Below are 27,953 nucleotides of genomic sequence, written 5' to 3' on the forward strand. Positions count from 1 at the left end.
GAGACAATGACATGAAAATGATCAGTTTGACATTTAATTCCCCTTAAAATACTGATTTTACTTGAGAATGCAGCACATCATCATACAGTGCATTACAACAAACAAGAGTCTAAATGGTCTCAACGTAACACACAAAGCAGAAAAATCTACACACTGAAATTGTCTGAATGTGATAGACATTTTAAAAAGTTACAATAATTATTAAAAAGCTCTCAATAAAAAGTTTAAACACATTAAAGTTTCAAAAGGATATTTTGTACATTTTGGAAAAATATAACATTTACTTTACATAACTGAAACATAAGTTATATTCTTTGTAGTTTGTAAGCTTCCATTACTCATACATTCTCTCGTACATTTTCTTTTAATAGATTATTTTCTCCAGATTGTACATCTAATGCAAAAGCATCACTATTCTGAAGAAATGCTTGTTTCTGCATTAGTTTCCTGAAAAGTCCATTTGGATTTGCAAGTAGTTCCTCATGTTTTCCGCACTCAAGGATTTTGCCCTGACCAAGGACTGCAACAGAATCAGCATTCTGAATAGTAGACAGACGATGAGCAATAATTAAGACTGTCCTCCCTTCCATCAGCCGGTCCAGAGCTTCTTGCACTAGATATTCATTTTCAGCATCTAAAGCACTAATAAGAAACAAGAAGCAGAAGGGGGTGGGGAGAAGAGGGTATTTGTTATTTTAAGGACAGGTTAGTTTTGTTTGCATTAGGCATATTTTGCTAAAACACCAAACACTTGATACGGTTGGTGAAGCTGAACAAATGGAACTGCAGGAAAAGTTACACGAACATGTGTAGCGCACACATCCAAGTTATATGAGTTACTTGTTGTCATATGCAAAAATACGCATGAAGAAATAATACCAAATGAATTCAGTGAAAAAAGTTGTGCTGCACTACAATCATCTCTTTTATACTAACAACTTCATCATTTAAACTAAAGGTACAAAAAGATTTTGAAACATCTGCTTCAAAGCTAAGTTGCACATTACAGAGTTAACTGAAATACTGTAATATGGTGTACCAGCTATCCCTTCCACTCTTCATAAAGAAAGCTCGTATCACAGGTATCTTAATACATTTACCTAGAAAACACCTTTTTTTTTTTTTTTTAGAAAACACCTTTTTTTTGGGGGGGGGGGGAGGAGGGGGATGGAGGAGGGGTGTGCAGGGAGAAGTCAGATGCTAGATAATTTGCGCAAGGGCGTGCAGATAAAGGAGATGGAACACTACCCAAATCTCAGTTTTACAAATAGATCATTTCTAAGTTTCCATTTTCTTTCTTACCTTGTTGCTTCATCTAACAGAAGAATTTTAGGATTCTAAAGAAGAAAGTAAAATTGGTTACAGTTACACTTCGACATCTGAATATTCATATCAATAGCAACAGTATTCATACAGCTGAAAATTCCAAGTACATATTTCATCAAAAGAATTGGGTGTCACTCAAAGAAAGCATTACTTTAAGAAGACTACATGCTAAGAGGACAAAACGGAAATAACTCATCTTCAAATTTTGCAAGCTAAAGTAACAGAACATATTAACTGATCACTGTTTAAAAGATACAAACTAAACATACTGCAGTGGGAGACAATTTTTAATGTACACTCAGCAGCACTGCAGTATGACGTTCAATTTCCTATTCACTGCTGTTACACAGATCTTTCACAGGAGTTCAACTACCCTCTGCTTGTAGTCAGTCTACTACATATAACTGTCTAGAATCAAAAAATATCAAAAACCTACCAACAAGCAGTACTTCACCATAGATTAAATACATAGTATTTAAGAACTCTTCCCAATTAAAAAACAAAAAGACCAGCCGCATTCAAATGCCTAAGAATTCTTTTCCGAACTACAGTATAAAATCCAAACTTCCTTCTCTTTCAGCTAAAGTCTGAAGATTTTACTATCAACTTACTTGATCAAGAGACAGCACTGCACCCCAACACACATGTCTCAACAACTCATTTTTTACAACTTTTTTTTTTCCAAATAAAGTTTCTACTCCTATGAGTTGTGCTTGATGTGAAATGCAATTGACTTTTCAGCATTTGTGGTAAAAGAGAATGGTACAATGAAAATTTCCCAGTAATCTAGCAGAACTAGGCATGCTAGAGTGCTATAGAGACCTGGGTGATTTAATAGGAATCTAGGTTGGCTTCAACAAGGCTCAAAGTTCCAGCTGAGTATCGGCTCCAGGCACACAGCCTGCCTTAAAGCTAAAACCATGCCAACCCTTGAAGAAAAAAAAAAGGCATGATGTTGTGCCTGAACTAATGTCACTCCAAATTGAGACCAGCTCCCCTCAAAATCAAGACTGGGCATCTATAGCACTGGTAAGCTGCAAGCCAAAAAAACAACCCATAAAAGATCTGAAGAGAGACTGAACAAAGTTATATTATGTAAGTTTACTAACACCATATTCTTAAAGCCTTCCTTCATCCTTGACATGGTCTTATGAAAGAAAGCCATTATACTGTGATTTACTATCACTCTTGGCAAGAACTATCATTAGAAAAACATGACTGAAAGACAGGAAGAAGCGCTTACATAAGTAAATTTTCTGTATTTAAACCAATCAGACCTTTCAAACTCCCTGATACAAAAGATGTAAATTTATATATATGTACATATATTTTTTTAAAAAAAGATTTTTCCAACCCTCCCATCGAAAGGCTTCCTCCTCTTTAATCCTCTCACCTTCCCCACAAAGTAGTTAAGTAGTTGTGCAGTCTTACCTTGAGCAGAGCTCGAGCAATAGCAATTCGCTGCTTCTGTCCACCTGGGGGAAAAAGTCAGTAAATTCATAGATATAAAGTACTTTTAACTGAAGGCCGGAACACAATTAGGCACGTGCAATTTAGGAGGGGAACAGAAATGTAAGAAGTATTTGTTAATATTTATGGTGGACTATGACTTGCAGAAAAGACTAATTAACAAAAAATAATAGAATTTTGGCTTCACTCTGTAGCAGCAAGATTTCTTTAGGATAAAATAAAAATGTACCTGAAAGTAGAATGCCTTTTTCTCCAACTACAGTGTCAAACCCTTTCGGAAAATCTCTGATAAAACTAGCAGCATTAGCTATTTCAGCAACTTTCTGAATCTCCTCTGCAGTCACTGTAGATGGATCCTCTGCACCATATGCAATATTTTCAGCAATAGAACAGGAGAATAGAATTGGTTCCTGAAAAATTCAAAGATGTACATAATATGTCGTATTTGTAATTACATGCACATATTGTCTATATTTCAAATAACATAAATCCCACTTAGAAGACCCAGCATTGTATGTACGTTAAAGTTCATTGATTTAAAAACAAAACAAACAACAAAAACAAAAACACAACAAAACTCTCCTAACAATAAAATGCGCAGTTGAAAAAAATAAGTATTTTTTTTTTAAACTGACAAAACATGACATAGCCCTCAATTCATAATATTTGAGGAAGAATTCAGAAAGATCTATTCATCCAAACATCAGAAAATCTCCCTTCATGTTTTACTACTTATCATCATGTACATACTGAATCTTCTCTTAACTACCTCTACATAAATTTTATGGCATTTCGTGCGTTTAATTAAAGCTTAAAATAGAATAAAGGATTGTCAGATAGGACAAGTGATGGGAAAATGTCTGAAACAAGGTAAGTCTGCTCTGGTATAACATAAGTAAGAAACATGCTATATAGTATGGAATCTCTGGTAACTCCAGCCTGGATAAAATGAAATACATTCAAAAAGAAAAATGTTAATATGCCCACAGGAACATCATTTTTGCACAAAAGCATTTGGTGGCATTACTACATAAAGCAGATGTTTTGAAATGCAATGTATACCCAGTTAGAGAATTGTGTTTGCCAGGAAATTACACTGAGCACAGGTCATTTTTCATATGGTTGTGTAAAATATGATTGTGTAACTGCCATTAATACAAAACATGACTAAATGTTAAGTTTTGTGTTGCTTTCTTCAACAAATCAGAGCAAACATCAAGGTACTTGAACCCATATAATTTGCGACAGTGTACTTCCCAGTCTCCACATGCACATTTTTCTTTTCAGCAACTAGTTTGTATCTCTCTAATTAAACAGACTACAGAAAAAAAACAGACTACAGAATAATGGGGCTAGCTCTGAATACTTATTTTTAGAATAAGACATGCATAACAACAGTTACGGTGAGAAGGAGGAGCTTTATTGTTTTCTCTGAGATGCAAGATTACATACTGCTAAAAACAAGAAAAGTGAGGCACCACAAGTTGCTTAGACAAAATTATTTCATTCATTTAGAATTTTTTTCTTCCTCACCTGACTTACTGTTCCAATCTTTGTCCTGAACCACAGTGGATTTAACTGACGAATATCAAAGCCATCAACAGTGATAGTACCTTAAATTAAGAAACAGTAAAGTCAAGTGTGTTCTGACATGTACTGGAAAAGAGGCGGAAAGAACAGTTGAGAACAAAGACCCCTGGGGAATCACAACCTGGCATCTTGTCAGGGCAGATCAGAAAGGCAAAGCTATGCAGGCACCACTGCAAGGTAATTGCACACCCCAGAGGGAAGCATGCTACATCAGTGGGATAGTCACAACAGGACCTCAGTGCAGGAACCCTCCTTGTTTATAGGGTGTATCTAAGGCACAAAGCATCATTTGTCAAATGAGAGCAACACTCAAAACATACCTGAGATAGGATCGTACAGCCTCAGGAGAAGGGATACAATAGTCGATTTCCCTGTACCACTTGGGCCAACCAGAGCCATGACAGAGCCAGCCGGAATGGAAAGGCTGAAATCTTTGAAAATGGATGCTTCTGGACGTGTCGGATATGCAAACTCAACGTTCTTGAATTCCAAAGCACCTCTGAATGTGGATTTGCCTAGTGTGATTCCCTCTATATGACAGAATAAAATAGAAACATTTGAACAGAAGTAAAAATCAGCTCAGACCTCCTAGACCTGCTTTACAGATACTCAGTATAAATATCTGTCTCCTCATTAAACCTAGGGATAGCTGCAAGTCACAACACCGGCCCACAGGGATTATATTTCAGCCATGATTGAATCAGCGTGGGGCACTGCTCACGCCTGACTGCAATTTCAGGTTGCTCACCAGCAGTGAAGCCTCAGGCTGCTACAGCAACAGGAATAATTTGCATCTTGCTAATATGTAACGACTATGGTGTTTGCTTCTAGTACAATCTGAATTTTTAAACATATTAGAAGCAATTTACATTTGTCAATTAGGAGCAATGAAATAAAATGACACACTGTTGAAGGCCAAAGTCCTGTTGCCATAGAAGAGATGCAAAAAGATAAACATTGCAAATCCCTTACTGCCCTCTCACTGAGCCACAGTCACCTGAAATGCCCTCCCCTTTGGACAAGCGCGTTCACTTTTCACTACCTGTTAATTGCTTAGCATTTAAGCAAAAACTGTCACTAGAACAAAATTGTTGCTAGGTTTGTGCATAAATGGCTAATTTTACGACTTGGATTTTTATAAATTGGAAAATATATCATAATAAATTCCGGACAAGAGAGCATTCAAAGGCCAGAGGCGTAATTCTTATGCAACAGTTCAGAGAAACTAAGGTTTCAGTTTGTGAAATACCATAACAAACCAGCATGAATGAATGATTGCCGAAGTTAAATAAAAGGAACTTCTTTCTGGAACACAACATTTGACTTAACAATTATCTTAAAGAAGTACCACAGTACTGGAAAAAGCTTAAAAGTAGATAAAACAAAGAAACACAATTTCTTCAAGCCCAGGTATATCCCAACAAGACATGTCCATACAAAGTTAGCTAATTTGACAGTGGTGCAGCATTACCAACTGACAGAGTTTCGCTCTTGAAATTCCTACCAGTTTTGGGAAAACTGGCAGCACCAGAGCAATACCCAAGCAGTGTTCAGCTGAAGCCACATCACCCCTGAGCTTTCATTATTTTCAGATGTAACCCCCAAGCAGCCACAGCAGATGGTATCACATGCCCATTTGGTTAAACAGGTAACTGGGAGAGGAAGATGGAGAGGGAACTCAGACACTGATCACTAGCAGTCAAGATTTTTACTAGCCATTCTGTTCATAGAGCAAGCCATTTCGACCGCTTCTCTTTCTCCCAGATTCCTTCCTCTTCCCCAAGCTTCAGACTTTCAGTTTAATGGTAGCAGCACAGAAATGGCAAAGGCAAGCACGTGCAATTTTAAACTCCTTCCTTGACTTTAAACTATGGACATACACATTGTAACTTGTTTGCTACCTAAAGCATAACAACCCATAAACCCTTTACTGGGAAGAGAAATGTATTTGCTAAATCCCCTGCTAGCAGCCAAATCCTTACTATGTCAAACCAACAAGTAATCACTTATCTTTATTCTCAGTTACAGCTATTGCATAGTCTATTACATGGCCTGCAACACTGAAATCTACTGCAATACAGGAAGTCTGGCACCACAAGTCCTTCCTCTACATATTACTTGTAAAAATATCTAAAAGCTATATGCAGGATTGTGCTTGATTTATGTTTGGATTATAGAGACGGGGGAAAGAAAGACATTATCATCAGTTCTTGAAATATTTGTTGTCACCAGAAAAAATAATATAGCTGGAGTTCAGTCAAAATAAAACCTAAGCAGCCAAGACAGTAGATATATCAACTATAATTGTTCCTTGAGACAAAGGTTTATATCCTTTCTTAGGTATTTAGTTTATAGTGAAAGGAAACCTAAAAGAAATTTTCTCTAAGCCTATGCAACGTAGATGTCTGAAACGTTGTCCAATTTATTTTCACTCTATACAATAAATAACATTTTCTGGATTGGTATAATTAAACAATTCAATACCTTCAGGGGGAAAGCCAACTTCTTCCCCAATACTACTGCTTACTCTGCCCCGATACCACCATAAAGATGAAGACCACTGAAATAATCCATATTTAAAAAAAAATATCACATCCAAATGATGATGAAATCAACAGTTGCACTACGTCTATATAGGGCACAGCATGCTGCAGTGCAACACTGGATAATTCTCTGTCATGGTAGGAAGTTTAAGGTAACTTCCTTAGTAAAGACAGGAACGTCTAGCTATCCCTTCCAGTTGGTGGTTACCTCTTGCGCCAATGGGTTTTATTCTAAGTCTCTACTTCCATCTATTCGAGACAATGGTACTTTTAATTGCCTAAGTAAGGCCTTTATGCACTGAAAAGCATCCTACAGACACAGGCTTGCAGCTGTGAAGAGAAATGAGACAAAGCCCAGACTGTGCCTTGGTGTCAGTCAAATTAAGAACCCCAGTAATTCCAGTACAGGGAAACAGAAGCTGGAAAAAAAAAAAAAAAAAAAAAAAAAAACCAACCAACTGAAGCTGAGTATTTCAAAAACACCCCTCTGCATCAAACAACTCAAAGATAAAACTCAGTTCCCTAAACCATGGCTCACTCAAAAGATCTGTTAGGTCTGTTGAATGTTTTCTCCTCTTCCTCTTACGCTAGCCCTTACAAAGTTTCCAAATTAGAGAACCAGATAAAGATTAGAGAGTAACTACAGTGCTGACAGCTCACCTAGACTCTACTATATTGCATTTGTTATCAGCATGCAGAGCTGGACAAAACTTGTGTATGATTTCTGCTTAATGCAATGCAGCTGATGAAAGAAAAATTCACACAGAAATTGTCTTCTACAAGCAGCTCAGTGAACTACTTTGAAACAAGCAAAAGCCGTTTATACACTGGAAGGCATCGTGTGGCTTCTAAAAAATAGAGCTGTGAATTAAGTGTTGCTGACAAAAAAAAAATTACACGGGCAAAAAGGCAGATTTATAGATGGTGTTTGCGTATCTTCTTTTGGGAATTTGACAACTACATCAGCAAGTTATTCCGCTATAAAACCTAACACCTCTCAAAGGTGAGCACTTTTTTCTGTAAACCTACTGATAAAAACAGATGTGATTTCAGACATGCAAATCTATCTTTAGGCCTAAAGCAGCCCACAAAAAGTCAGATGTGAATGACTGATTTGTCACAAAAAATGTTTTTCTTCACACTCCCAGCAATGTCAAGGACATCAAGGACATTACCTCCCCTTCAAAACTTCTTTGTTCATGGCTTAGAACACTGTAGTTATATCAAAAAAACACTATGCCCATGGAACCAGGTCCAACACCACACACGCCAGGCAAGGAGACTGCCTGGTATGGCAAGCTGCTCATGCAAAGAGACCCATAACTCCCCTACCCATGGGTGATTTAGGTAAACCATGTGCCAGAATGGCTCTTTCCCCCTCTAAAGAAGAGGGCAATGTGGGCAGTGCTACTGCGAGGAGAGGGCCGTAAATTATTTCAGAAGTCACAATTGCTGTACCTGTACATCCTATGCTCTCCCAAGAAGGACTTTCCATCTCGGCTCCCTTCCTTCTTTTAATTCCCTAGTCATATCTTAGCCCCCCAACTCCTACAGCAGAAAAGCTAAAAGTTCAGTTTGGCATGCTGCTCAAGGGCATCAAACTGTCTGTGCTTGCAAGTGAGGTTTCAAGTTGACACTAAGGAACCATTTTCACTGGATTGATATGAATTGTTTGCATAAACTTGATATACTCTTAATGAAAAATACCTGTTTTTGAAAGCTTCTTTTTTCAGACTGCTAATTTCTTAGCCATTAGAGATGCGCATGGTAAGCCTTTTAGTGAAAATACGAAATACAGCCATCTCATACAGAGCTCCTCCCTTCTTTTTCTTCCTTCCACTCTTAACTCTAAAGCTGATCCAAGAGAAAGCGGTGCTGACATCAAAGCAAGGAGCTAGAAATGAGCATGTCCTCAGTCACATAACTTTCAAAGTAATATATTTAAAAGCATATCCTGAATTAGTTAAAAAAAGGAAGAAAACAAAACAAAAGAAATTTTGAGCTTAATTAAAGGAAATTTTCATCATCTGTTTCATAGTTAGGAAAAGGCAGAAAAGTTACCATTGTATCTTGTTTCTTTCTGAAAATTTTAAGTTAATACTACCTTTAAGTATTACACACCTCTTTCTGAAGTACAGAGGAAAGTCAACCTATAAACAATAACAAACCAAGGACCCACCATTAAATGGAAGTTGGGGCTTCCTCTCAATAAGTTCCCATAGACGTCCACCAGCACCTAATCCTTTCATTAGTTCGGAATAAAAGGAACTTAGACCTAAACAAAATCAGAAGAGAATTATGAATGGAAGACATTAGGAGACATTAACTTTGTGTTATATCAACATTGAAGCATTGGACACACACAGGGGATCTCTTACTCCAATACATCATCAGACTTGTTGGTTTGAATCCTATCTAGTCTCACTTGAGAGCTACCAACAACCTTTATTCACCATTTTTTGTATCTTTGAAAAAAAATATCATTCTGAAGGAAACAAATTGAAGTTAAAACATCAAAGCTTGTGTCTATTCAAAAGCAAAGCATGCTTTGCGGAGCACTATCTGAAAGGTGGCCACACAAGGCACTAGCTTTGGCGAGAAGCTATCTACTTGGAAGAAAAACCCAAACCTTCTGCAGTCTATAGCACAGCATGGAGGAGAAGGCATGAGTCTCACACAGCCCCTTGAAACTGAGACACCCAGGTTTGCATATTCACAACCACTCATAAAAAATAAGATTGTATAATATGGACAGCAAATACTAAGTAGAAAATGTTTTCAATTTTCGCCACCTGTCTTCAGTGTTTGGTAGAAAACACTTACAGTAAACTATTGTAAACAGAAAACGCTTACAGCAAACACAAGAAGGGGCAATGTTCCAGATTATACGACGAACTTCACAGCTCACTGGATGAACTCCTGTATGTACTGATAATGACATATACTAAGCAAACTTAGCGCTCAGCAGATTTCTGTTTGTAGGTGTCAAGGAAGGCAGGCACCTTGTGGCACAACAGCTTTACTTCTGAGTCCCCATGATGTACATAATGGAGGGGCTGGACTGTACAGAGCTCACAGTTGACAATGACACAGTTGAGAGCCTCTGGGTAAGTAGTAAGGGACAAGCAAATGAGGTGGATTTTGCTGTGGGAGTCTATAGGTTACCCAGCCAGGATGATAACACTGATGATTTATTCTTCAAGGAACTGCCACCAAAACTTCAACCTTGAATATGGGGACAGCAGACTTCAGGTTGCTCAGGGAACTAGTTAGCAGGATTCCCTGGGAAACTGCTTTTGAAGGCATTGGGGTCTATCAGTGCTGGTCAATTTTTAAGTACCACCTCTTAAGTACATAGGAATAGGCAATTCCAAAATGCTGGAAGCCAAGCAGGCAGGGCAGAAGGTTGACTTGGCTGAGCAGAGATATTCTTCTATGGCTCAGACAGAAAAAGAAAGCGTACAGCCACTGGAATTGAGGTAGGAGGACTACAGTGTTGCTGTTTGCCAGTGTAGGGAGAAAGTTCAAGCAGCCAAAGCTCAATTTGAGTTGAAACTAGCAAGTACTTGTGGGGGACAATATAAAGGACTTTTTAAAACATGTTAACAGCAAAAGGTGGACCAGAGATAATATTGGTCCGTTACTTGATGAGCATGGTCACCTCACGAAGACGTAGACAAAGCAGAGATGGGAGAACAGCCCCATGGAAATGGGTCTGGGGGTTCTGGTCGATGACTCACGTTCAACTTGCCAACGGTGCACCCTGACAGCCAAAAGGAAAAACCTGGGGTTTATCAGGCACAGCACTGCCAGCTGGTCGAGGAAGTGATAGTCCTGCTCTGCTCTGTGCTGGGGCGGCCTCACATTGAGCACTGTGAGCGATTTTGGGTGTCACAGCACAAGGAGGACATAAAACTATCAGAGAATGTCCAAAGGAGGGCTACAAAAATGAAGGATCTAGAGGGGAAGATGCCTGAGGAGCAGCTGAGGTCCCTTGGTTTGTCCAGCCCAGCCCAGAGCAGGCTGAGGGGAGGCCTCATGGCGGCCTGCAGCTCCCTCACGAGGGGAGCGGAGGGGCAGGCGCTGAGCTCTGCTCTCTGGGGACAGCGACAGGACCTGAGGGGACGGCCTGGGGCTGGGACAGGGGAGGGTCAGGCTGGGTGTTAGGGAAAGGTTCTGCACCCAGAGGGGGGTCGGGCACTGGGACAGGCTCCCGAGAGCAGTGTTCACGGCACTGAGCCTGTCAAGTTCAAGCAGCACCTGGACAACGCTCTCAGACATATGGGTTGAGTTTTGGGTGGTCCTGTGCAGAGCCCGGAGTTGGACTTAACAATCCTTGTGGGTCCCTTCCAACTCAGGATATTCTATGACTCTGAGAATGAGCTCTGTGCAGAACTGTATTCCTCAATCACAGAATGTCCTTGGTTGGAAGGGACCTCTGAAGGTCATCTAGTCCAGCCCCTCAGCCAAGCAGGATCACCTAGAGCACATTGTGTAGGATGGCATCCAGGCGGGTTTTGAGTATCTCCAGAGAAGGAGACTCTACAACCTCTCTGGGCAACGAGTTGCAGTGCTCTGTCACCCTCACAGTAAAGAAATGCTGTGATATGTGCATATTCAACTCGTACTTCCTGTGCTTCAGTTTGTGCCCATTGCCTCTTGTCCTGTTGCTGGGCACAACTGAAAAGAGACTGTCTCTATCTTCTTGACACCCTCCCTTCAGATATTTATACACATTGATGAGGTCTCCCCTCAGACTCCTCTTTTCCAGGCAAAACAGGCCCAGTTCTCTCAGCCTGTCCTTTGTACAACAGGTGCTCCAGTCCTCAAAACATCTTCGCAGCCTTCCTCTGGACTCGCTGCAGTAGTTCTATGCCCCTCTTGTACTGGGGAACCCAGAACTGGACACAAATTAATCTTAAGTAGAATTTAAAAATATGTTTTTATTGCAGATATTAGTCAAACATATTTTTTAGTGTGCCTAACATTATTTTTATATCTTTAATATTCATTTTTCCCACATTTTCAAAGTGCCAGGTATCTGTTTGTTGACCAGACTTGAATGATTCAAAAAGAAGATAGGGGTTTTGGTGGTTGGAATGGGTGCCACAGCGACTTTGATATCCACGGAAGCAGGTTTTGTGAATTTTGCCTTCAGGCACATCTTTGTGCTTCCCACGATATCAGGCTTTGCCTTAGAAAATAGGAGTACAGATGAGCTGCACTGCCCTGCCGATCTATCAGAAGCAACACTCATTTTAAAGAAGAGCCCTTCCAATCAGTTATCAAGCTTCAAAGTACCTTATCTTCATTTTTGCCTGCATGCAGTAGTGAAGACTGCTCTCTCAAAGAGATGAACAGTTTGTTTCTGGGCCAGTAGATTACAGAGTCTGAGCTTCAGAAAGGAGTCAGCCAGAAAGGTAAAACAAAAGGTTAGCACCAGAATGTAGTGTTCTGCTGGCATTTTATTTACTTTTTCCAGCTCAAGACGCTTTTTATATTGAGTTACAGGTAAATTCTACATGCCTTTCTAACTAGACTGCGTTTAACACAGGAAACCATTTTAAAACAAACAAACAAATACTATTTCTTTAAAAAACATGCCAAATATCTTAGTTTAGATCCAAAGAAAACAAGAGCAATACTTATCTATTGCATATCCACATTGAAAAAAATAACCTCTGTATTCTTTTGGGAACATATAAAGCTTACATTAAGTTATAAATTACTATTTTCATTAACTCTTCATAAGAAAAAGTATGATTTCTTGGGAAAATCATTTTGAGAAGACGTTTTAAGTAAGCCAGATCTTTTAAGAGCTTCTTCCCTTCCACCCCCATACTGACGGTAATGCTTTGATGTGAACAAGATCTAATTTCTTATTCCATACCTCCAATACTTATTCCAACCCAGAAGGCATACATAAGGAATGAAGAGAGTTCACCAACTGTCATGTAGGCATTGCCCATCAGTAATCCTCCTTTGTACAAGACTGAGAGGACAATTAAGTTTCCAGAAAGACCAGTCTAAGGAAAAACAAAAAAAAGGAAAAGTGAGATTTGTCACACACATCCTAAACTTCATCCTCTAAAATGCTGTTTCAGAATTTTCCTTCTAATAAAACAATTCCCATACTAAGTGTATATATAGTTTTGGAGTACTAAGTTAAATTCAAACAAAACCAACTCTAACCCCAAACGAGCTGACAGCCCAACAGAACAGCCCAGCAGCACTACGGTGTGTTATCCAACAAGTGTTCAAAGAACAACCCCACCGCCCCTTTTAAGAAAAAAAAAAAAAGAAAAATCTCATTCCTCGTGATGGAAAGGAATGCCAAACATTGGCATAATTCAAGGAGCAGAGTTGATAGTCTGCAGTTAGGCTGCAGTTTTAACTGTTAAATGTATTCACTGCAAGCGGTACAGAAAAATGCAATCCCATCCCCCCTCCCCTATCCATGCACTCCCCAGTTTCCTTGGCACGTGTGCTCATCTCATCAGGAAGCCAAACCTGTAAAACACCAAAGGTGGGTGAAAGGTTTCCACTGGTTTAGTTCCCTGAATAAAAGTTATGGGCTTAGATAAATAGTGCCAGGGAAGGTGTGGGGCAGAAATTGAGGCTTAAATTTGCTTTATCATACCACTTCATCTTGGGGTGCAGTTTCACAGCAATTTAGACTGATTTAAGTCCAGTATTCCCACACTTCTATGTAGGTTCAATTTACACTCAATTCATTTATTTGCAGATTTGTAAGTATCCTCGTGAATATTAAAATAATTGATGCTTGGAATAGCATGGTTGGTTTCTTTCATCAGGGCATACTTACTGCTCCAAAGAAGCCTGCCCGAGCTAGTGCCTCTTTTTTAGCCAACTGTAGCACATAATCAACTTTATTGGTGTATTTCTGCATTTCAGCCATTTCTTGCCCAAAGGCTCGAACTGTTCGTATGTTTCCAATACGCTCTTCAGCTAACTAGATTAAAGCAAAAAACAAAAATACACGCAGACACAGAATTTTGAAAGTTCATATTATAGACCATTCGAGAGTTAAGCCAGTATCTCCAAATACATTCCTTCGGATACCACTGGAAATTTTCTCGTGCCCTCCTTGCAGTTATTTCCTGAAACAATTCCACTCATTTAAACAAAGCAGCACTGGGAATTAATTTAAACTAGTAATGCCCCATTCCAACTCCGTATTTTAACTTATAAACAGCAAAGTAATAATTCTAAAATGACCTCAACTGTAACCAGTTAGACGAAGTTGTTAATAGACATTGTGATGGTCTGACAAAAAACAAGGCCCCTTTTGGGATTAAAAATATGAGATTAAAATATAATTATTCATCCACACCCCATTCAACCTGAAGATTTGAATAGAACACTAAAATTGCCTGTTCATGTGAACTCCCATGCATGGTTTTCAAAGACGTGAGCTTCCTTTTGATATAGGACAAGGGAGATGAATAGAAGAGAGAACTGTTGTACTGCAGAGTCAATTTACACAAGTCCTATTCAGGACATTCCAAGTTTACAACAGCTGACAACTACGGCTATTTTAACTATGAGTTTGATGGCTTCAAGCTAATAACCATAGTCCGAGAAAAGTGTTTGTCAGACCCAGGTACTAAATTACACAGGGCTTCACAGATTGATTTTTTTGATGCTGTCACACAGTTCTAGCCTAATCTCCTTATCCTTTCCACAATGCACATTTCTTAATTCCCAAGGCACCTTATAATGTATGGATAGTGGGTTTTTTTGTTTGTTTCCCCACCCCACCCCCCAAAGCACTGTTGTTTTTGAGATCTATGGATAAGTGTTAAAGTTTAGCTTTCACACTGTCCAGGTGCAAAACTACAGGCACAGCAGGCCTTAGGGCAACGAACAGTACAATTATCTTCAGAATATCTGTAACTTCAGAGATGCTAACCTAAGTACACTAGAGCAACTTTGAAGTTAGCTAGAAAGTTATCTGCTACAAGATTACCTGTGTTGCTTCTGCAAGAGAATCTTGGGTCATTTTAGTAAGTTTTCTCAAGTATCTTCCATAAATCACAGCCAGGACAGCCAGGGGTGGCACAATGCTCAGAACAAATGCAGCAAGGCTAGGAGACACAAAAAACTAGAAGAAAAAGGTATGTATCAGGGGTTTATGTTCAGATTAAAAATAAGCCACTGGAGTACTGAATTGCAGCTTCCCTCACTAGAGTTTTCTGAAATTAGTAAGATTGTAATTTAGTGCTGCCACGCTTTCATTTATCATGTTTTATTTCTTCCAGGCGAAATATCTATTCCTCCATAGCATTTGGGGAATGTATCCCATGGCTAGAACAAAGGATTAAAAGTCAAGTGGTCTGGATTTCATTTCCAGCTTTCTCAGTGGTTCGCTGTGTGGGCTTAGCGAAGTGTCTCAACCTGCCAGTAAACAAGCCTACCAGGAAATCTCCTGGGAATGCTGAAAGACACAAGCTATTACATAGTTTCTAAAGTGCTGTCACAACTTTTAAATAAATGGTGTAATACAGAAAGTTCAAGTAGAGAAACATCATACAGTACTTTGAGGTAACTGAGGAACAGGTAGAGTCACCAGCACTCCTTGGCACTCATGGTCATAACCTGGAATAATGGATTTAATGTTGCAAAACCTTATCACTCGTAACAGCAATCATCATTAAAGCTCCTAAATGGATTCTTTTCATGATTTCTTAACATTAGATCTAATATGTTTTCACTTCATTTTGCTTTCTGTAATCAAACCAGACAAATCTCAAAAAAAAAAATTTTCAAAATTGATTTGACAGGCTTTATAATTATTCTATAATAATCCCTCTTTCTAGGTAATCTTTATAGTCCACTTTTTAAGACTGCATCACAGTAGCATTTTTAAGCAAGGTGCTTTATATATGGTTATTCCAGTTAACCTATGGTACCATAAACCTTAGACTCTATTGGCTTAGATAAAGACAGAAAACCATACTTGTTATCAGCAACAAAGCATTAAAGCTTTAAAGCTTCATAATGGAAACTGTTACCTGTTTCTAATAACATCAGTCTTGGAAGTTTTTGTTTGTTTATTTGTATTGAAATTTTTTGCTCTCTGTTTTTATCACTAGGTAGATGGCAGAAGTTACCATACTTTCATTCAAGATAATTGCCACCAGCATATCTTCTCTCAGATAAGCATAACAAAACTCATACCACAGAAACCAACATGGGAAGTCAGACTTTTATGTAAACCAACTGACCACTGCGGAATATTGACTGGTGCACTGCACCAAAGTTTTTGCTAACATGCTTTCTACCTAAATATAGCAGCAAGGGACGTGGTTTAGTGATGGGAGGCTGATGGTTGGTCTTGGTGATCTTGAAGGTGTTTTCTAATTGAGATGATTCTAGGATTCTATTATATGATTCTATGTTCTTTATTAACAGATTAAAGCTGAAAGACTACCACTCATAAAAATCTTCAGTGGTAATTTGAAGTTCAGTGCTGTTTTTGCTCACCTAGGCTTTACCCAGAATCAACAAACTTCAACGACTTTCACATCAGGCCCCTCACACCTTATTCTACCTACAATCATGGGAACATTATCACTTATTTTAATATCTTCAGTAAGAATGGAGTTCAATTATTTGTCTATAATTTCACTTGATAAATTAGGGAAACAAGAGTAGTTAATTTCAAACCTTCGTTCTCCATTTTTTGGCTCCATATTTTGGCTCATGAATAAACATCAAGTGGCTATAAGCACACCATCTCTTGCAATGCAGCGCACAAAGGTTATTGTATGCGTTAATAACGAATGAAATACACTTGGATCCAAGAACACACAACAGTTGCTGGACTGAATGGCATTCACAATTACCAAACAGAAGCGAAACAAAGATGAAACTGCAAGAAGCAACAAGCAAGGAGGAGACCACCCTACCATCATTCCAACCCCCACAGATGCCTGAGCTGCTGCTCTGAGCCCATCGGAAAGGTTTTCGGTCAGCGAACGGCCCAAGAGCGCTGTATCTGAAGATAAGCGGTTTATCAGCTCTCCTGTTCTGGTCTTGTCAAAGAAAGCAGTTTCTTGCTTCAGAATAGAGGAGAACAAGGTTGTTCGCAAACGTTTCACAATTCTTTGTCCTGTCAGAAACAGAAGGCAGTCAAGCATGGCATACAAGACTCTACACACACCAGCCATATAGAAATCGCTGAACTCTACAACACTGAACCAGTCATGTTACAGAGTTTTAACATACCACTGGAGGGGGAGCTTTGAGATATCACGTAACAGTAAACAAAACTGAACAATTATTTCAGCATGCTTATCTTTTCACTATTAATATACCTTTGATCTGGTAAGAAAAGGTACTGATTCCATGACAATTTCTTAGCCGGTGCCAAGAATTCATTTCAGATCACTAGATATGTTGACTCTGTGAAAACAAGGTAACTCACAGGTCCACTTTTTTGTTTTTACCTGCAGTCTGCATGAGGTAGACACGAGTAGCATTAGCAGCAGCACCACATAAAAAGATTCCGCTCAGCAAGGCACACAGGCTGGACAGGCTGTCCGTGAAGTCTTCGCTGGGATTTGTGTAAATAACGTCAATAACTTTCCCCAGAAAGAAAGGGGCTGACATGGTAATGACACTGGAAACTGTCAGAAAGCCAACAGCAGCTGCAAATCAACATGGAAAAGGCAAGGAAAAAGAGTCTGAATTTGCAAGATCTTTAATAATACATATGAAATACTTTTTCTCTTGAAATTTCTATTAAGCTCGTGAGAGCCAGCACTAAATAATCAACATTCTTTTAGGCCCCATTCTGAATGGGATATTTTAAGTCACTGTAGAAATTAACTTAGGCAAGGTACGTATTAAAATCCTGAAAGCCTCTCCATATAATCACAGCCCTGGAATTGTTCCTTTTGTCTTACATTTCCCCTTACGCTCGACAAAGTTAACTTTCCACACTTAGACAGCACAACAGTCAGTAAGTTTTCCATATCTCACAAACAATCCTTCACTCCAGTTTGGTTTGTATTTCATTATTCATGTTTATTACCATATCATCATATTAAGGCTTCCAGTAGTCTGAGATAACAATGGACTGAAGTAAAGATCCATTTGAGAACCTTCTAAACCATACAATTTTATTTGCAAATAAATGTGTTTTACTCTTGATGGGCAAGAATTTAATACATTTTTGTTTTACTCTTCACTATTGCTGGTCTCAAAGAAAAACAGTGTACGTACAAACAGAAGTCTGTTGGAATTGCAAGATCACCTGTGTAACTGTTCGAAGTTGTGTCACAGCGTATTAAAATTGCACTGGACCAAGACTTAGCCTTACGAACTTTATTCTGCAAAGAACTTTCCTGAGCCAAGAACACAGCTTGATTCTGAGAAGGCAAGCCAAGCCTGAAAGGCTGAGAGCTAGAAAAAAATCCTCTTGATTGGAAACTGAACAAACCTGATATGAAAACCACTGAACCACAACAAACAACGCCATTTATACAGCATAATTTTCAAACAGCCAACCCCACACTTTGAGCAACCATTCATGGGACTACTATAAAACTACTAGCAGATAACGTCTTTAAAGGCAAAAAGGAACTCTGTTGCAAATCCTGGAGTTGTCCCAGTTTTCCTTCCATTTTAATGAGCTTCTGTTATTGCTTTTATTTATGACAAGAGCAGAGAGCCCCCAGCAGTGCACTGCTGTGAGCAGTATGCCTCACATCTGTCACAGAGGCTGTGATGCCCCTTACCACCTCCACACACACACACGGAAAGCTTTGTTTCAGTTTTTACTTTAAGCGTAAATACAGCTGTGCATTTATGATGAAGAATTCAAGATATAAAGAACTGCATACCCACCACCACCTGAAGCAAACGCTTTAGCTTGAAGCTACAGAAACTGTACAAAGCCAGAGTAGAAAGCAAACGACTGCTGCTGCAAACCTATGTAACCCATGACACAGACAAGTCTCATGAACATATTATTCAGTAGCTAAAGCTTCACACAAACAAGTGACCTTATTAGCAGGCTGGCTGCAGGGCTGTATTCAGGTTGTGAAGCAGCAGGGAAAAATCCAACAAGGCTGGGTCATCTCCTGGCAGGAGAAACTGCTCTATAAGACAGGGGAAGATGGTCAAAAGCATTGCTTTTACAGTCACAGTGCTGTGTAGCAGCTCGGTGTCCATGAGTCCAGCCCTTTTCTCAGTTATGGATGGAACTGGACAGCTACATACATAAATATTCAGCAAAGAAAAAGGAGCGTACAGCTAAAATTCCTCTACGCCTGCCTAGTGGTACGGCATTCCTGACTTGGATTTACCTTCAGCTCCTCTTCATTTCATGAATAGCATGGATTTCACTGTAATTACCTCCAGCAGCTTTAACTGAACCAAAAGTAAATACCAGTACCTAATGCAAACTGAAGACTACTAAACTACTGCAATATCAGTCAAAGTGTCAAAAATATATGGGAACACTGCAGCCCTGAAAATGAAGGCTCACACAATCCAGAGTGTTATTTTTAATTTTCCCCTTAAGCAGTATGCACGTCTATAAGAATTTAATCACAAATCACATGCAAAATGAGGTTCCATAATTGAAACTCTCACTTTGATTACACCAGCGGAATAACTAGAAAATTGCACAGATGCCAAGCTGTTGATCTTTTTTTTTTTTAAACTGTCGACTAATTAAAGAAAAAGTAATCAGCAAACAGTCCTATCTCCCCGCTCAAAGAAGAGCTGTCACTGTGATAAGTGGCCAAAGGGAGGAGTACGAGGTGTTCAGCAAGCAGATACGAAGACACTTCGGTGACACTGGAGGCTGTCAGTGACAGAAAGAAAGGTCAGAGTAAACTTTATAGCATTCATTTCACACAGCCTACTCTGTTAGCTAGAAGATTGTGTCAAATGAAATAGTGCATTCTGGAAAAAAAAAATATATAAAAACACATATATATTTAGAGAACATCAGTTTTGCAGGCTATGAGATGAAAAAGAAAATGTGAAGCCAATCAATGGGACTTACAAACCCAGAGCTATATCAGGTGGACAACAGAGGCAAAGACAAGGCGACCTGGCTCCAGGAGCAGCTGAGAAGCCCTGCTGGAAATCTTAAGCAAACATTTTGCTCGTCTGCCTGCACAGAAACCTAGATGGCTGTGCAAAGTGATGCCTTTATCACTGCAGAGATCAGCATGCTCTCTATTAAAGCTAAAGTGGGTTTGCTTTTTGACAGCAGGTCTGCAACTTCATTTCACTACAGACACACTCTTGGCACAGAGGACTGGCCACCAACTGATAAACTGGGGCATTTACGAGCAATAACAAGCCAGAGCGATCAGAAATCTCTCTTCAGAACAGGGACAGAGTGACTCCGAAGGGTCATAATACCCGTTTTCTACATGCAAGAACACCACCAAGAGTGCTATGAAAATCTCTAATTTTGCTGGTCCTTACCAGAGCATCCCTCTCACCCCATACAGTATGTGGAAGAGTACAAAGCAAAGAAACAGCCCTTCTCCCAGAAAGGCTTGCAAGCAATTTTAAACACAAATACGTAAAGATTTGACCTCAGATGAATTAAGATCATTCAAGTCAATCAAGGGACAAAGGACATTAAAACAACGCAATAATGATGCTTGGCAACACATGTTGACACAGCAAATGAATGCAGTACCTAGCTTTTCCTATTCAGTAAGGTTACAGATGTTACCTCCCGGAATATTTCATGCATTTTCCTGGTTTCACTTGAACATGAGCTGGCAGGACGGAGCTCTGGATTTGTGAGAGATGCTCTTCTAGTAGAAACTGACAATGCTTGTCCTTTGCTAGTTATCCGTGCAGTTTTATTCAAATACATAGGGACTTTTTAAGATTAACACTGAATTTCCACAAATGCATTTGGAGTGGTGAATAAAGTCTACTATTGCACACAAACGGAGATCAGGCCATTCATTGCTATTTTATAGTAGAAAGGCCCACTGATAAATTCCGTGTTTGTTGGGTAGCTGAAGTACATTTCTGTCTGGGGAATGCTGGCCACAAGGAATTAGTTTTGGATTATGCAGGAAGGCTGAATGGCTGTTATCAACACTGTGAAGAGGCAGTTCTGCAAATAATGATTTCAAGATAGAATCTTCTTCCAGAATACACTGTCAGCAATTAAGGATTTTCTAATAGTCCTCTTTAGATCATTAAAGAACAACTCTAATACTGTTCTCGGGAGAAATACAGTGTGTGTCTGACAGCACAGCTGTATAAGACATATCCAGTACATTCTGGAAAGCTGCTAGCTCTTTTAGTGCAGGTGTGTTAATTTACAGGTGTGGTCAATATGCTGAATCTTGCAAGTTACTATTTTCTATGATGATTATGGGGTTTAGAAAAATTTTATTGGAGGATTCTAAAGACAGTTTGATGTGGTTATTGGATCAGTGTTTTTTTTCTTTTTTTTTAAGCACAAAAGAACAGTTCAAGTTTTGAAATGACAAAGACTTTTTTTTCTTTGGTACACCAACAATACCGTTGCACAACTTAAAATATCTTTAAGACAGCTCAGGAAAAGGCTGGCATACTGTGGGTCATCTGACTGACCAGGATTATACAACAACAGTTTGGAGAAACTCTCAGAGAAAATTGCTGTGGAACAGAAATTAAATGAGATGTTATTTCAAAGGTATAGCCTGTCTCTCTTAGGAATAAGATCAGGGTCTGAAGGGCACAGAGAGATAGATGCCAGTGCTGGAGAGAGCCCCAGAGTATCGGCTGGGTGCATCCCTTGTGCTCAGCACATTTACATGATGCAACTTAGGGAAGTCTACCATCTTGAAGAAAGCCTGCTCTTCGAGTCATGACATGTTCGGGATTCACAGAAATCATCGTCAGGAGCTCCTCACCGAGGCTCCCGTGAGCAAGCAGGACTGACCTGCCAGGAGTCCTTTGCTACAGAGCAAACGAAATAACAGGCTACAGAGGGTTTGTAGAAGAGCTTTCAGAGAAGATACTTAACGAGAGAGGCAGAACACAGTGGTTTGAGGAAGCCCAAGCAAGGGAGGAGCAAGTAGGACTGCTGCTTTGCACAGGAGAGGAGGAGGAGGAGGCAGCAAGGCCCGCGGCCTCCCTGAAGGCCCTTGCACAGCTGTGCAAAACCTGCGCCTGAGAGCAATGACGGAGGCTTGACTCGAACCGACTGTAAGGAAGCGCCTGCACTTTCTCTCAAGAAGTATGGTATCTCTGTTTTACAATTCGTTGTTATCAACACACACAGTACCTCAAGCTGGTCTTCTAAGACACTCGCAAAGAGCCTGTCACAAACAGGCCTCTTCTTCACCGTATTCTGCCTTTGTGGAAAACCTTTGGAACCCACACACAAAACGTAAAACCACACACACAGAACATAAAAGCAATTACTTTGCTGGGGCTAGGGGAGAGGAAAAGCTTATTGTCCTATCAAAACCCACTACAAAGGGATGGCCCATTTATTTACCCACGCCAGAATCCCCTGTATGTTTTCAGCACCTTCCCTGGGCTATTATTTCAGGAGAATGGACCTGTCTGTAGTTCAGGTACAGCAGAAGTACAGAGTTCACTCAGAAAAGCAGGAAAGTATTAGAAGTTTCTTAGTATTTACCACTATACGTTAAAATAGCTTAAAAAATAAATTATGGGCTCACAGTGTTTAATCAGAGATATTTAAAAAACAGACTTCCTTCCAATAGCAAAGTATTTAAAATTTCTATTTTGTTTTCTCATGATATTGATTTTCCTCAGCTATAAAAATCAGCCAAGCTTCTAACCACCAAACATTGGAAAGTCATAAAATAACTCCAGGTTTGCAGGAGAAGTACGGCTTTTTTTTTTTTAATTTACTTTTGACATGTTTAAAATGAAAGCACTTAACTTGTTCATATATATCTTGTGTAGAAGACAGTCTTTACGTCAGACCAATCTAGCAATTATTCCTTCTATCTTCACAGTTCACTCAAACAGAGAGTGCAGCAAAGACATTTCCCAGACAAACAAAGTCCTAAGCCCCTAATCGATGACAGAGGCCAGCAGCTACTGTTTCTGCAACGTCCTAGCGAAACAGCTTCACTAACAGTTCCCCACCAACTTAAGATAAGGAACTGTCACCAACCGGCCAAAGAAGTTGATTTTTTTTTTGTGATAAAGCTACAAGGCTGCTCAAATCTTTTTTTTAAGCTCAATAACAAACCCCAACAAAATCAGAAGAAAAGCTGGGGGGAATTCAGAGAGGGAACTGAGAGGGAATTCAGCCTCTTCAATTTCTACAAAAGGCACACGGCACATGAAAAAACAATCAGCACGTTACCCCTGTAAATATCATACATACAGTAATTACAATTTTAAAACCACAAGAATTGCCTTCAGAAAATTCAAGGTAAGGTGCGATTGCTGAGTTGCTTTTAGACAAGCAGACCGCTTTACAGTATCACAATATAGTACCAGAAAACAGTGGCCACTTATGCGGACTTGAGAAGTGAACCTCAATTTCGGCCAGGAATGTCCCAGCTACTGGGTGGCAGCACGAAACAGCAAGATTTACAAGCGCCGGGTTCAATCCAAGTACCGACGAGAAGGGCATGCTGGTGCCTCTAAGCCTTGGCTCCCACCAGCTTCCTTCCTGTTATGCACACTACAGAATTAATTTGACTCACCATCAAGGTTTTAGTGAGTGTGTGAAAACTGATTTTTTTCAAAGGCATGTCTGTCTTTTAGTTAATTTTTAAATGGAGAAGTAAACGCATATCTTTAAAACGGAGCGTGGATTGCGTGCTGATGTTCAAAATCATGCTGCAAAACTTGGAAGAGCAAAAGTTTCAAAATTAAACCATGCAAGAGTTACTACAAGCTAAATACATATTACTTGCCTGATTTCACTTCCTAAAATAACTAAAAAAAAATAAGTTTTCAAATATACTCCTACTCAAGTACTTGACATAATGCTTGTACAAGATGACATTTTTTAATAACTAAAATTATGGTCTTCCGGTAGTAATACTCAGAACTGATGCTCTCCATATTTCTACCTGCATTCTGTACAAAAAAAGATAAAATAAATTCAAGCTGTTCACTACTCCAATCAAAGGAACTAGTAAATTATTAAAATAGTTTCTGAACTACATTACAAAGAAATGTAAAAACTTCAGGTACTCTTGGGTACAATATTTTGATCTTATTTTTTTTAAATCGTCTTTCTTTAAGAATTGTTTTTTATAGCAATTTATTCCTTATTAAAAATTACAAAAGGAAAATCTACAGCAATTCAAGTATTCCTCATTCAAGTATGAGAAAGTGCATCACCTGGCATCACTTCAAAGTACAGAAGAAACAGATTATGAACAAGGCAGCATTCCTCTCATTTCACGGCAACCCTAACTCATAGGGAAAAAGCTACTAAAAAAGATTCCCAAAATTCTAAAATGAAACTTACAAAATAACACTTTGAGCACATCTTTAGAGAAGACCCGAGTACAAACCGAACCTTCTTACTTCGATTCAGTCCGTGTTATACAGGAAAAGGGCACACTTTGCTGTTGGATTAAAAATTTCTAAATTTCTTGTGCTTACCCTGCAATTCAATAGAGCTATTGTTTACTTGGCGTGCGGTTTGGATGAAGTGCAACAGACAGATTCTCACAGGGAGAAACAAGGAGGTGGGAAGAAATAAAAAGGATCATTTTGAAAAGGCATTTTTGTGGCCTCGCAAACATAGTGGGATTTAGTAATTTCAGTGATGGCTATATCCTGCTCCCTGGGAACTGAATTTAGCTGAAGACACCGGTTTACCTGACTGACTGCACAACATTAGATAAAGAATTCTCGAAACGACTCTCCACCTTTGTTAAATCTGGGAGGTATTACAGAATTAAAAAACTCGTAATTTCACTGCACAAAAATGTGGCCACTAATGGAGTAGATTCCCATTGTAGTATTTAATCATCTTTTTACCCCTGTTATTAAGAACTACTAAATTTAACAGACATGCCCTGTTTAAGCTGTACCCAGCTCTAGGAGTAACTGAGGATGAAAGATAGGGTATATCACGCTGCGATAAGTGTGCGCGTGTATTTTTGGCAGTACAATGTTTGGTAATTTTCACTTCTATTTTCCCTTCTAATGGACTCTGGAGGGCCAGTACCTCCTTCTGTGAAGGAACTATTGCAGGGGGTGCTGCATGCCAGTACACAGCAATGTCAGGCCAAAGCACACCACTGCTTCCTGAGCCCGCAGACGGGGAAGAGGCTGTGTGTAAAACAAGATGAAAACACCTCCTCTGGTGCCAGCCAGGGCAAGTCACCTTCCCCTTTGCCTCTGCACCTCCTCAGCCGACACCATGTCCCCCCCCCTGCACCCATCCAGGTGAACCTCGTCTTGCACAAGCTGCTCTTCCTCACAAATCATCCTCCCCTGCTCCCTAGCCCTGACATCAGTGCAAGGGCTCCATCCTCTGTGGCTGTGAACTTCAGGGTGGGATGACACGGGGCAGAACAGCCCCTGCCGCCCAGTATTACGGAAGAGGTACACGACTCCACGGGGGCAATGCCATAAGCCTCTGTTACCAGCCACGGGCTGCGTAACCTGCAGGAGGTCTGGAAGAGCTCAACTTTCTTGCAAAACAAAACTGCACCTGTAAGCTTCTTAAGAGATCCCATTGCATTTGCTACATGGGCTTGAAGAGGAAATTAAATGTTTCACCCTAGATTCATTGTCTCACACTGTGAAGCCATTAACCTTTCTCTTTCCTTAGAGAACACAGGTAAAAGATGCTGAGTTTGTAAGGACTAGTTTTGTAGTATAAAGATATTACAGGAACAAGAGAAAATGTATTTTAACGTGTTAGATACAACGCACATATGTGATTTCCTTACAACCACCTACAAGAGCATTTTTACCCATATTTTTTATTCCCGCTCTCTAAAACGACCCAAGGTACCTTCCTTGTTTGCTTTTCCATCTTCTCACTCTATTACAACTTCACAACAGAAGTTTTGCTTTAATTAATGTGTCAATAAGGAAGAAAAATTTTACATAAACTCACTTTGTTCCCAGAATGAAGACAAACAAAAAAGTAGTTATTACTTCTGCATGTTCTGCACCCCCCCCGCCCCCATTCTCATGAATTGGTATTATCAAGTTAATTTAAAAAAAAATAATTCAGGCCATTTTGTTATCTCAAAAGATAAAACTGCATGTAGCTGATTTTTAGTAACTGCGGCAGTCAATTTACTTAGATAAAAACATCAGGATACTGCACAGGTGATGGATACTTAGCCCTATTTTAGAACACAATTGCACACTATTGTACTCAGTGGTAAATTGAGTTCTCAGCTAGCTCTGAGCCTCTGAACCCTAAAACCCTTCTTTAAAACAACTGGGCTCTTTGTTTTTGCAGATTTTGCATGGAAACAAACAAGAACCTCTCTGGAAGTCAGGAGGCAATCTCTGATCGGTTCTTCACCAAAATCCGAATAGGCTGAACATTAGTTACTGGCAAAGGGATTTTAATTTTTAGTTCATAAGCCAGCAAAGAAAAATAACTGCGAGCAAGACTGAAGCCTTACTGAACACCACTTTTACTCCCTTCATCCATCAATTTTTCCCTGCTTTCACCCCGCACACACAAGACAGCTGCATTAGCTGCATGAAGCAGGTGCTCATGACATAGAAAGACCATTTTTTTTTAATATTCATTTGGATCCAAGTTATTTTGGCTGTGTAATGCTAATACATAAAGAGGTTCTGTAGCTACCCACTATGAATAAAAACTTGCAAGAGTATTTCACATTCCTCAAAGACACGTCTTCGAAGAAGCCTACCCACCGCACCTCTTCGCTGTTACCAAATAAAGGTAACAGAGAGGAACACCACTTATCCACAGTGGGAAGGAACTGCTCGAGTGCTTTGCAGAGCCCTAACGCTGCCACATAGCACACACATGCCCCACATAATTAAGGCGTTTTATGTTTTGCAGCCCTACAGGAGTAATGCCGCCACATAGCACACGAGCTGCACACCATTAAGGTGTTTTAAAAAGCAATAAAACCCACAACCGTTGGATATCGCCTTTTTACGAGGAGCTATTATGCCATGATCCCTGCGAGAAGGGATACCGCGAGCAGTTTGTTTCTACTCGGTGTAGAGGACGCTGAGCTGTGAGAGGTGCAATACGTGACTGTGGAGCTTGACTTCACCCTAGAGAAACCCAGCAGAAGTAAAGCATTTTAAAAGCATCTTCAAAAGTTTTAGGCGAGCAACTCCCGGCACACGTAACTCGGACTGCTGCCACACAGACACCCTGCGGACTCCCACCGCACAGCCCCGCGTTGGCCGCGCGGGACTCGCCGACCTCTCGCCTCCCCCTCGAACCGAGGATCCGGAGGGCGGCTGCGGGCGCCCCCCCGCCCCGCGGCGCCCCGCGGCCGGTACCTGTCAGTCTCCAGCGCTCGGGCTGCGCCAGGGCCAGCAGCCTGCCGGCCGGGAGCCGCGGCGGGCCGCCGGCAGCCTCCCCCCGCCTCGGCCCGGGCGGCTCGGCGCCGGCGGCGCTGAGGGGGCGCGGGGCGCCGCCGGCCGGCCGCGGCGGGGCGAGGAGGAGGAGGCGGCGGCGGCACGGCGGGCACGGAGGCGGCGGCCCGGGGGGCGCCCCGCAGGCGGCGGCGGAGCGCGGCGGGGCGCTGAAGGCGGCGGCCCGAGCCCACGGGGGCGGCGCCGCCCGCCGCAGCAGCGGCAGCAGCCAGGGCAGGCGCGGCGCGTAGCCCGACATGGCGCTGGTGGCGGTGCCCGCCGCGCCGGTGTGCGGCAGGAGGAGGCGCCTCGCAGCCGCCGCCGCCGCCGCCCATGGGCCGGGGGCCGGTACCCCCGCGGCGGCCCGGGCCGGGGCCGGCCCTGCGGCGCGCTGATAAGGCTGCGGTTGGCGGCCTCCTCCCGGCCGCCGGCGGGGCCGCGCCTCGGGCCGCTGCCAGCGCCCTCTGCCGCCGCCCGGACGGA

At 40.8% G+C, this 27,953-nt stretch overlaps 1 protein-coding gene across 1 annotated transcript; it reads right to left on the reverse strand.

The window, feature by feature from the left end:
• Positions 1–18: 18 nt before the first annotated feature.
• ABCB10 (ATP binding cassette subfamily B member 10) lies at positions 19–27,894 on the reverse strand. The gene is made up of 13 exons (XM_080585624.1): positions 27,396–27,894; positions 17,402–17,602; positions 16,862–17,064; positions 14,920–15,054; positions 13,756–13,902; positions 12,820–12,955; positions 9,109–9,204; positions 4,707–4,916; positions 4,330–4,409; positions 3,026–3,206; positions 2,758–2,801; positions 1,303–1,337; positions 19–642 (listed from the first exon to the last, which is right to left on the reverse strand). Exons 1-13 carry the CDS (start codon positions 27,727–27,729, stop codon positions 339–341), a joined length of 2,106 nt encoding a protein of 701 aa, XP_080441750.1. The 5' UTR covers positions 27,730–27,894; the 3' UTR covers positions 19–338.
• Positions 27,895–27,953: the final 59 nt, after the last annotated feature.

This window comes from Anser brachyrhynchus, assembly GCF_964034855.1.
Source record: "Anser brachyrhynchus genome assembly, chromosome: 3".
Lineage (NCBI taxonomy): Eukaryota > Metazoa > Chordata > Aves > Anseriformes > Anatidae > Anser > Anser brachyrhynchus.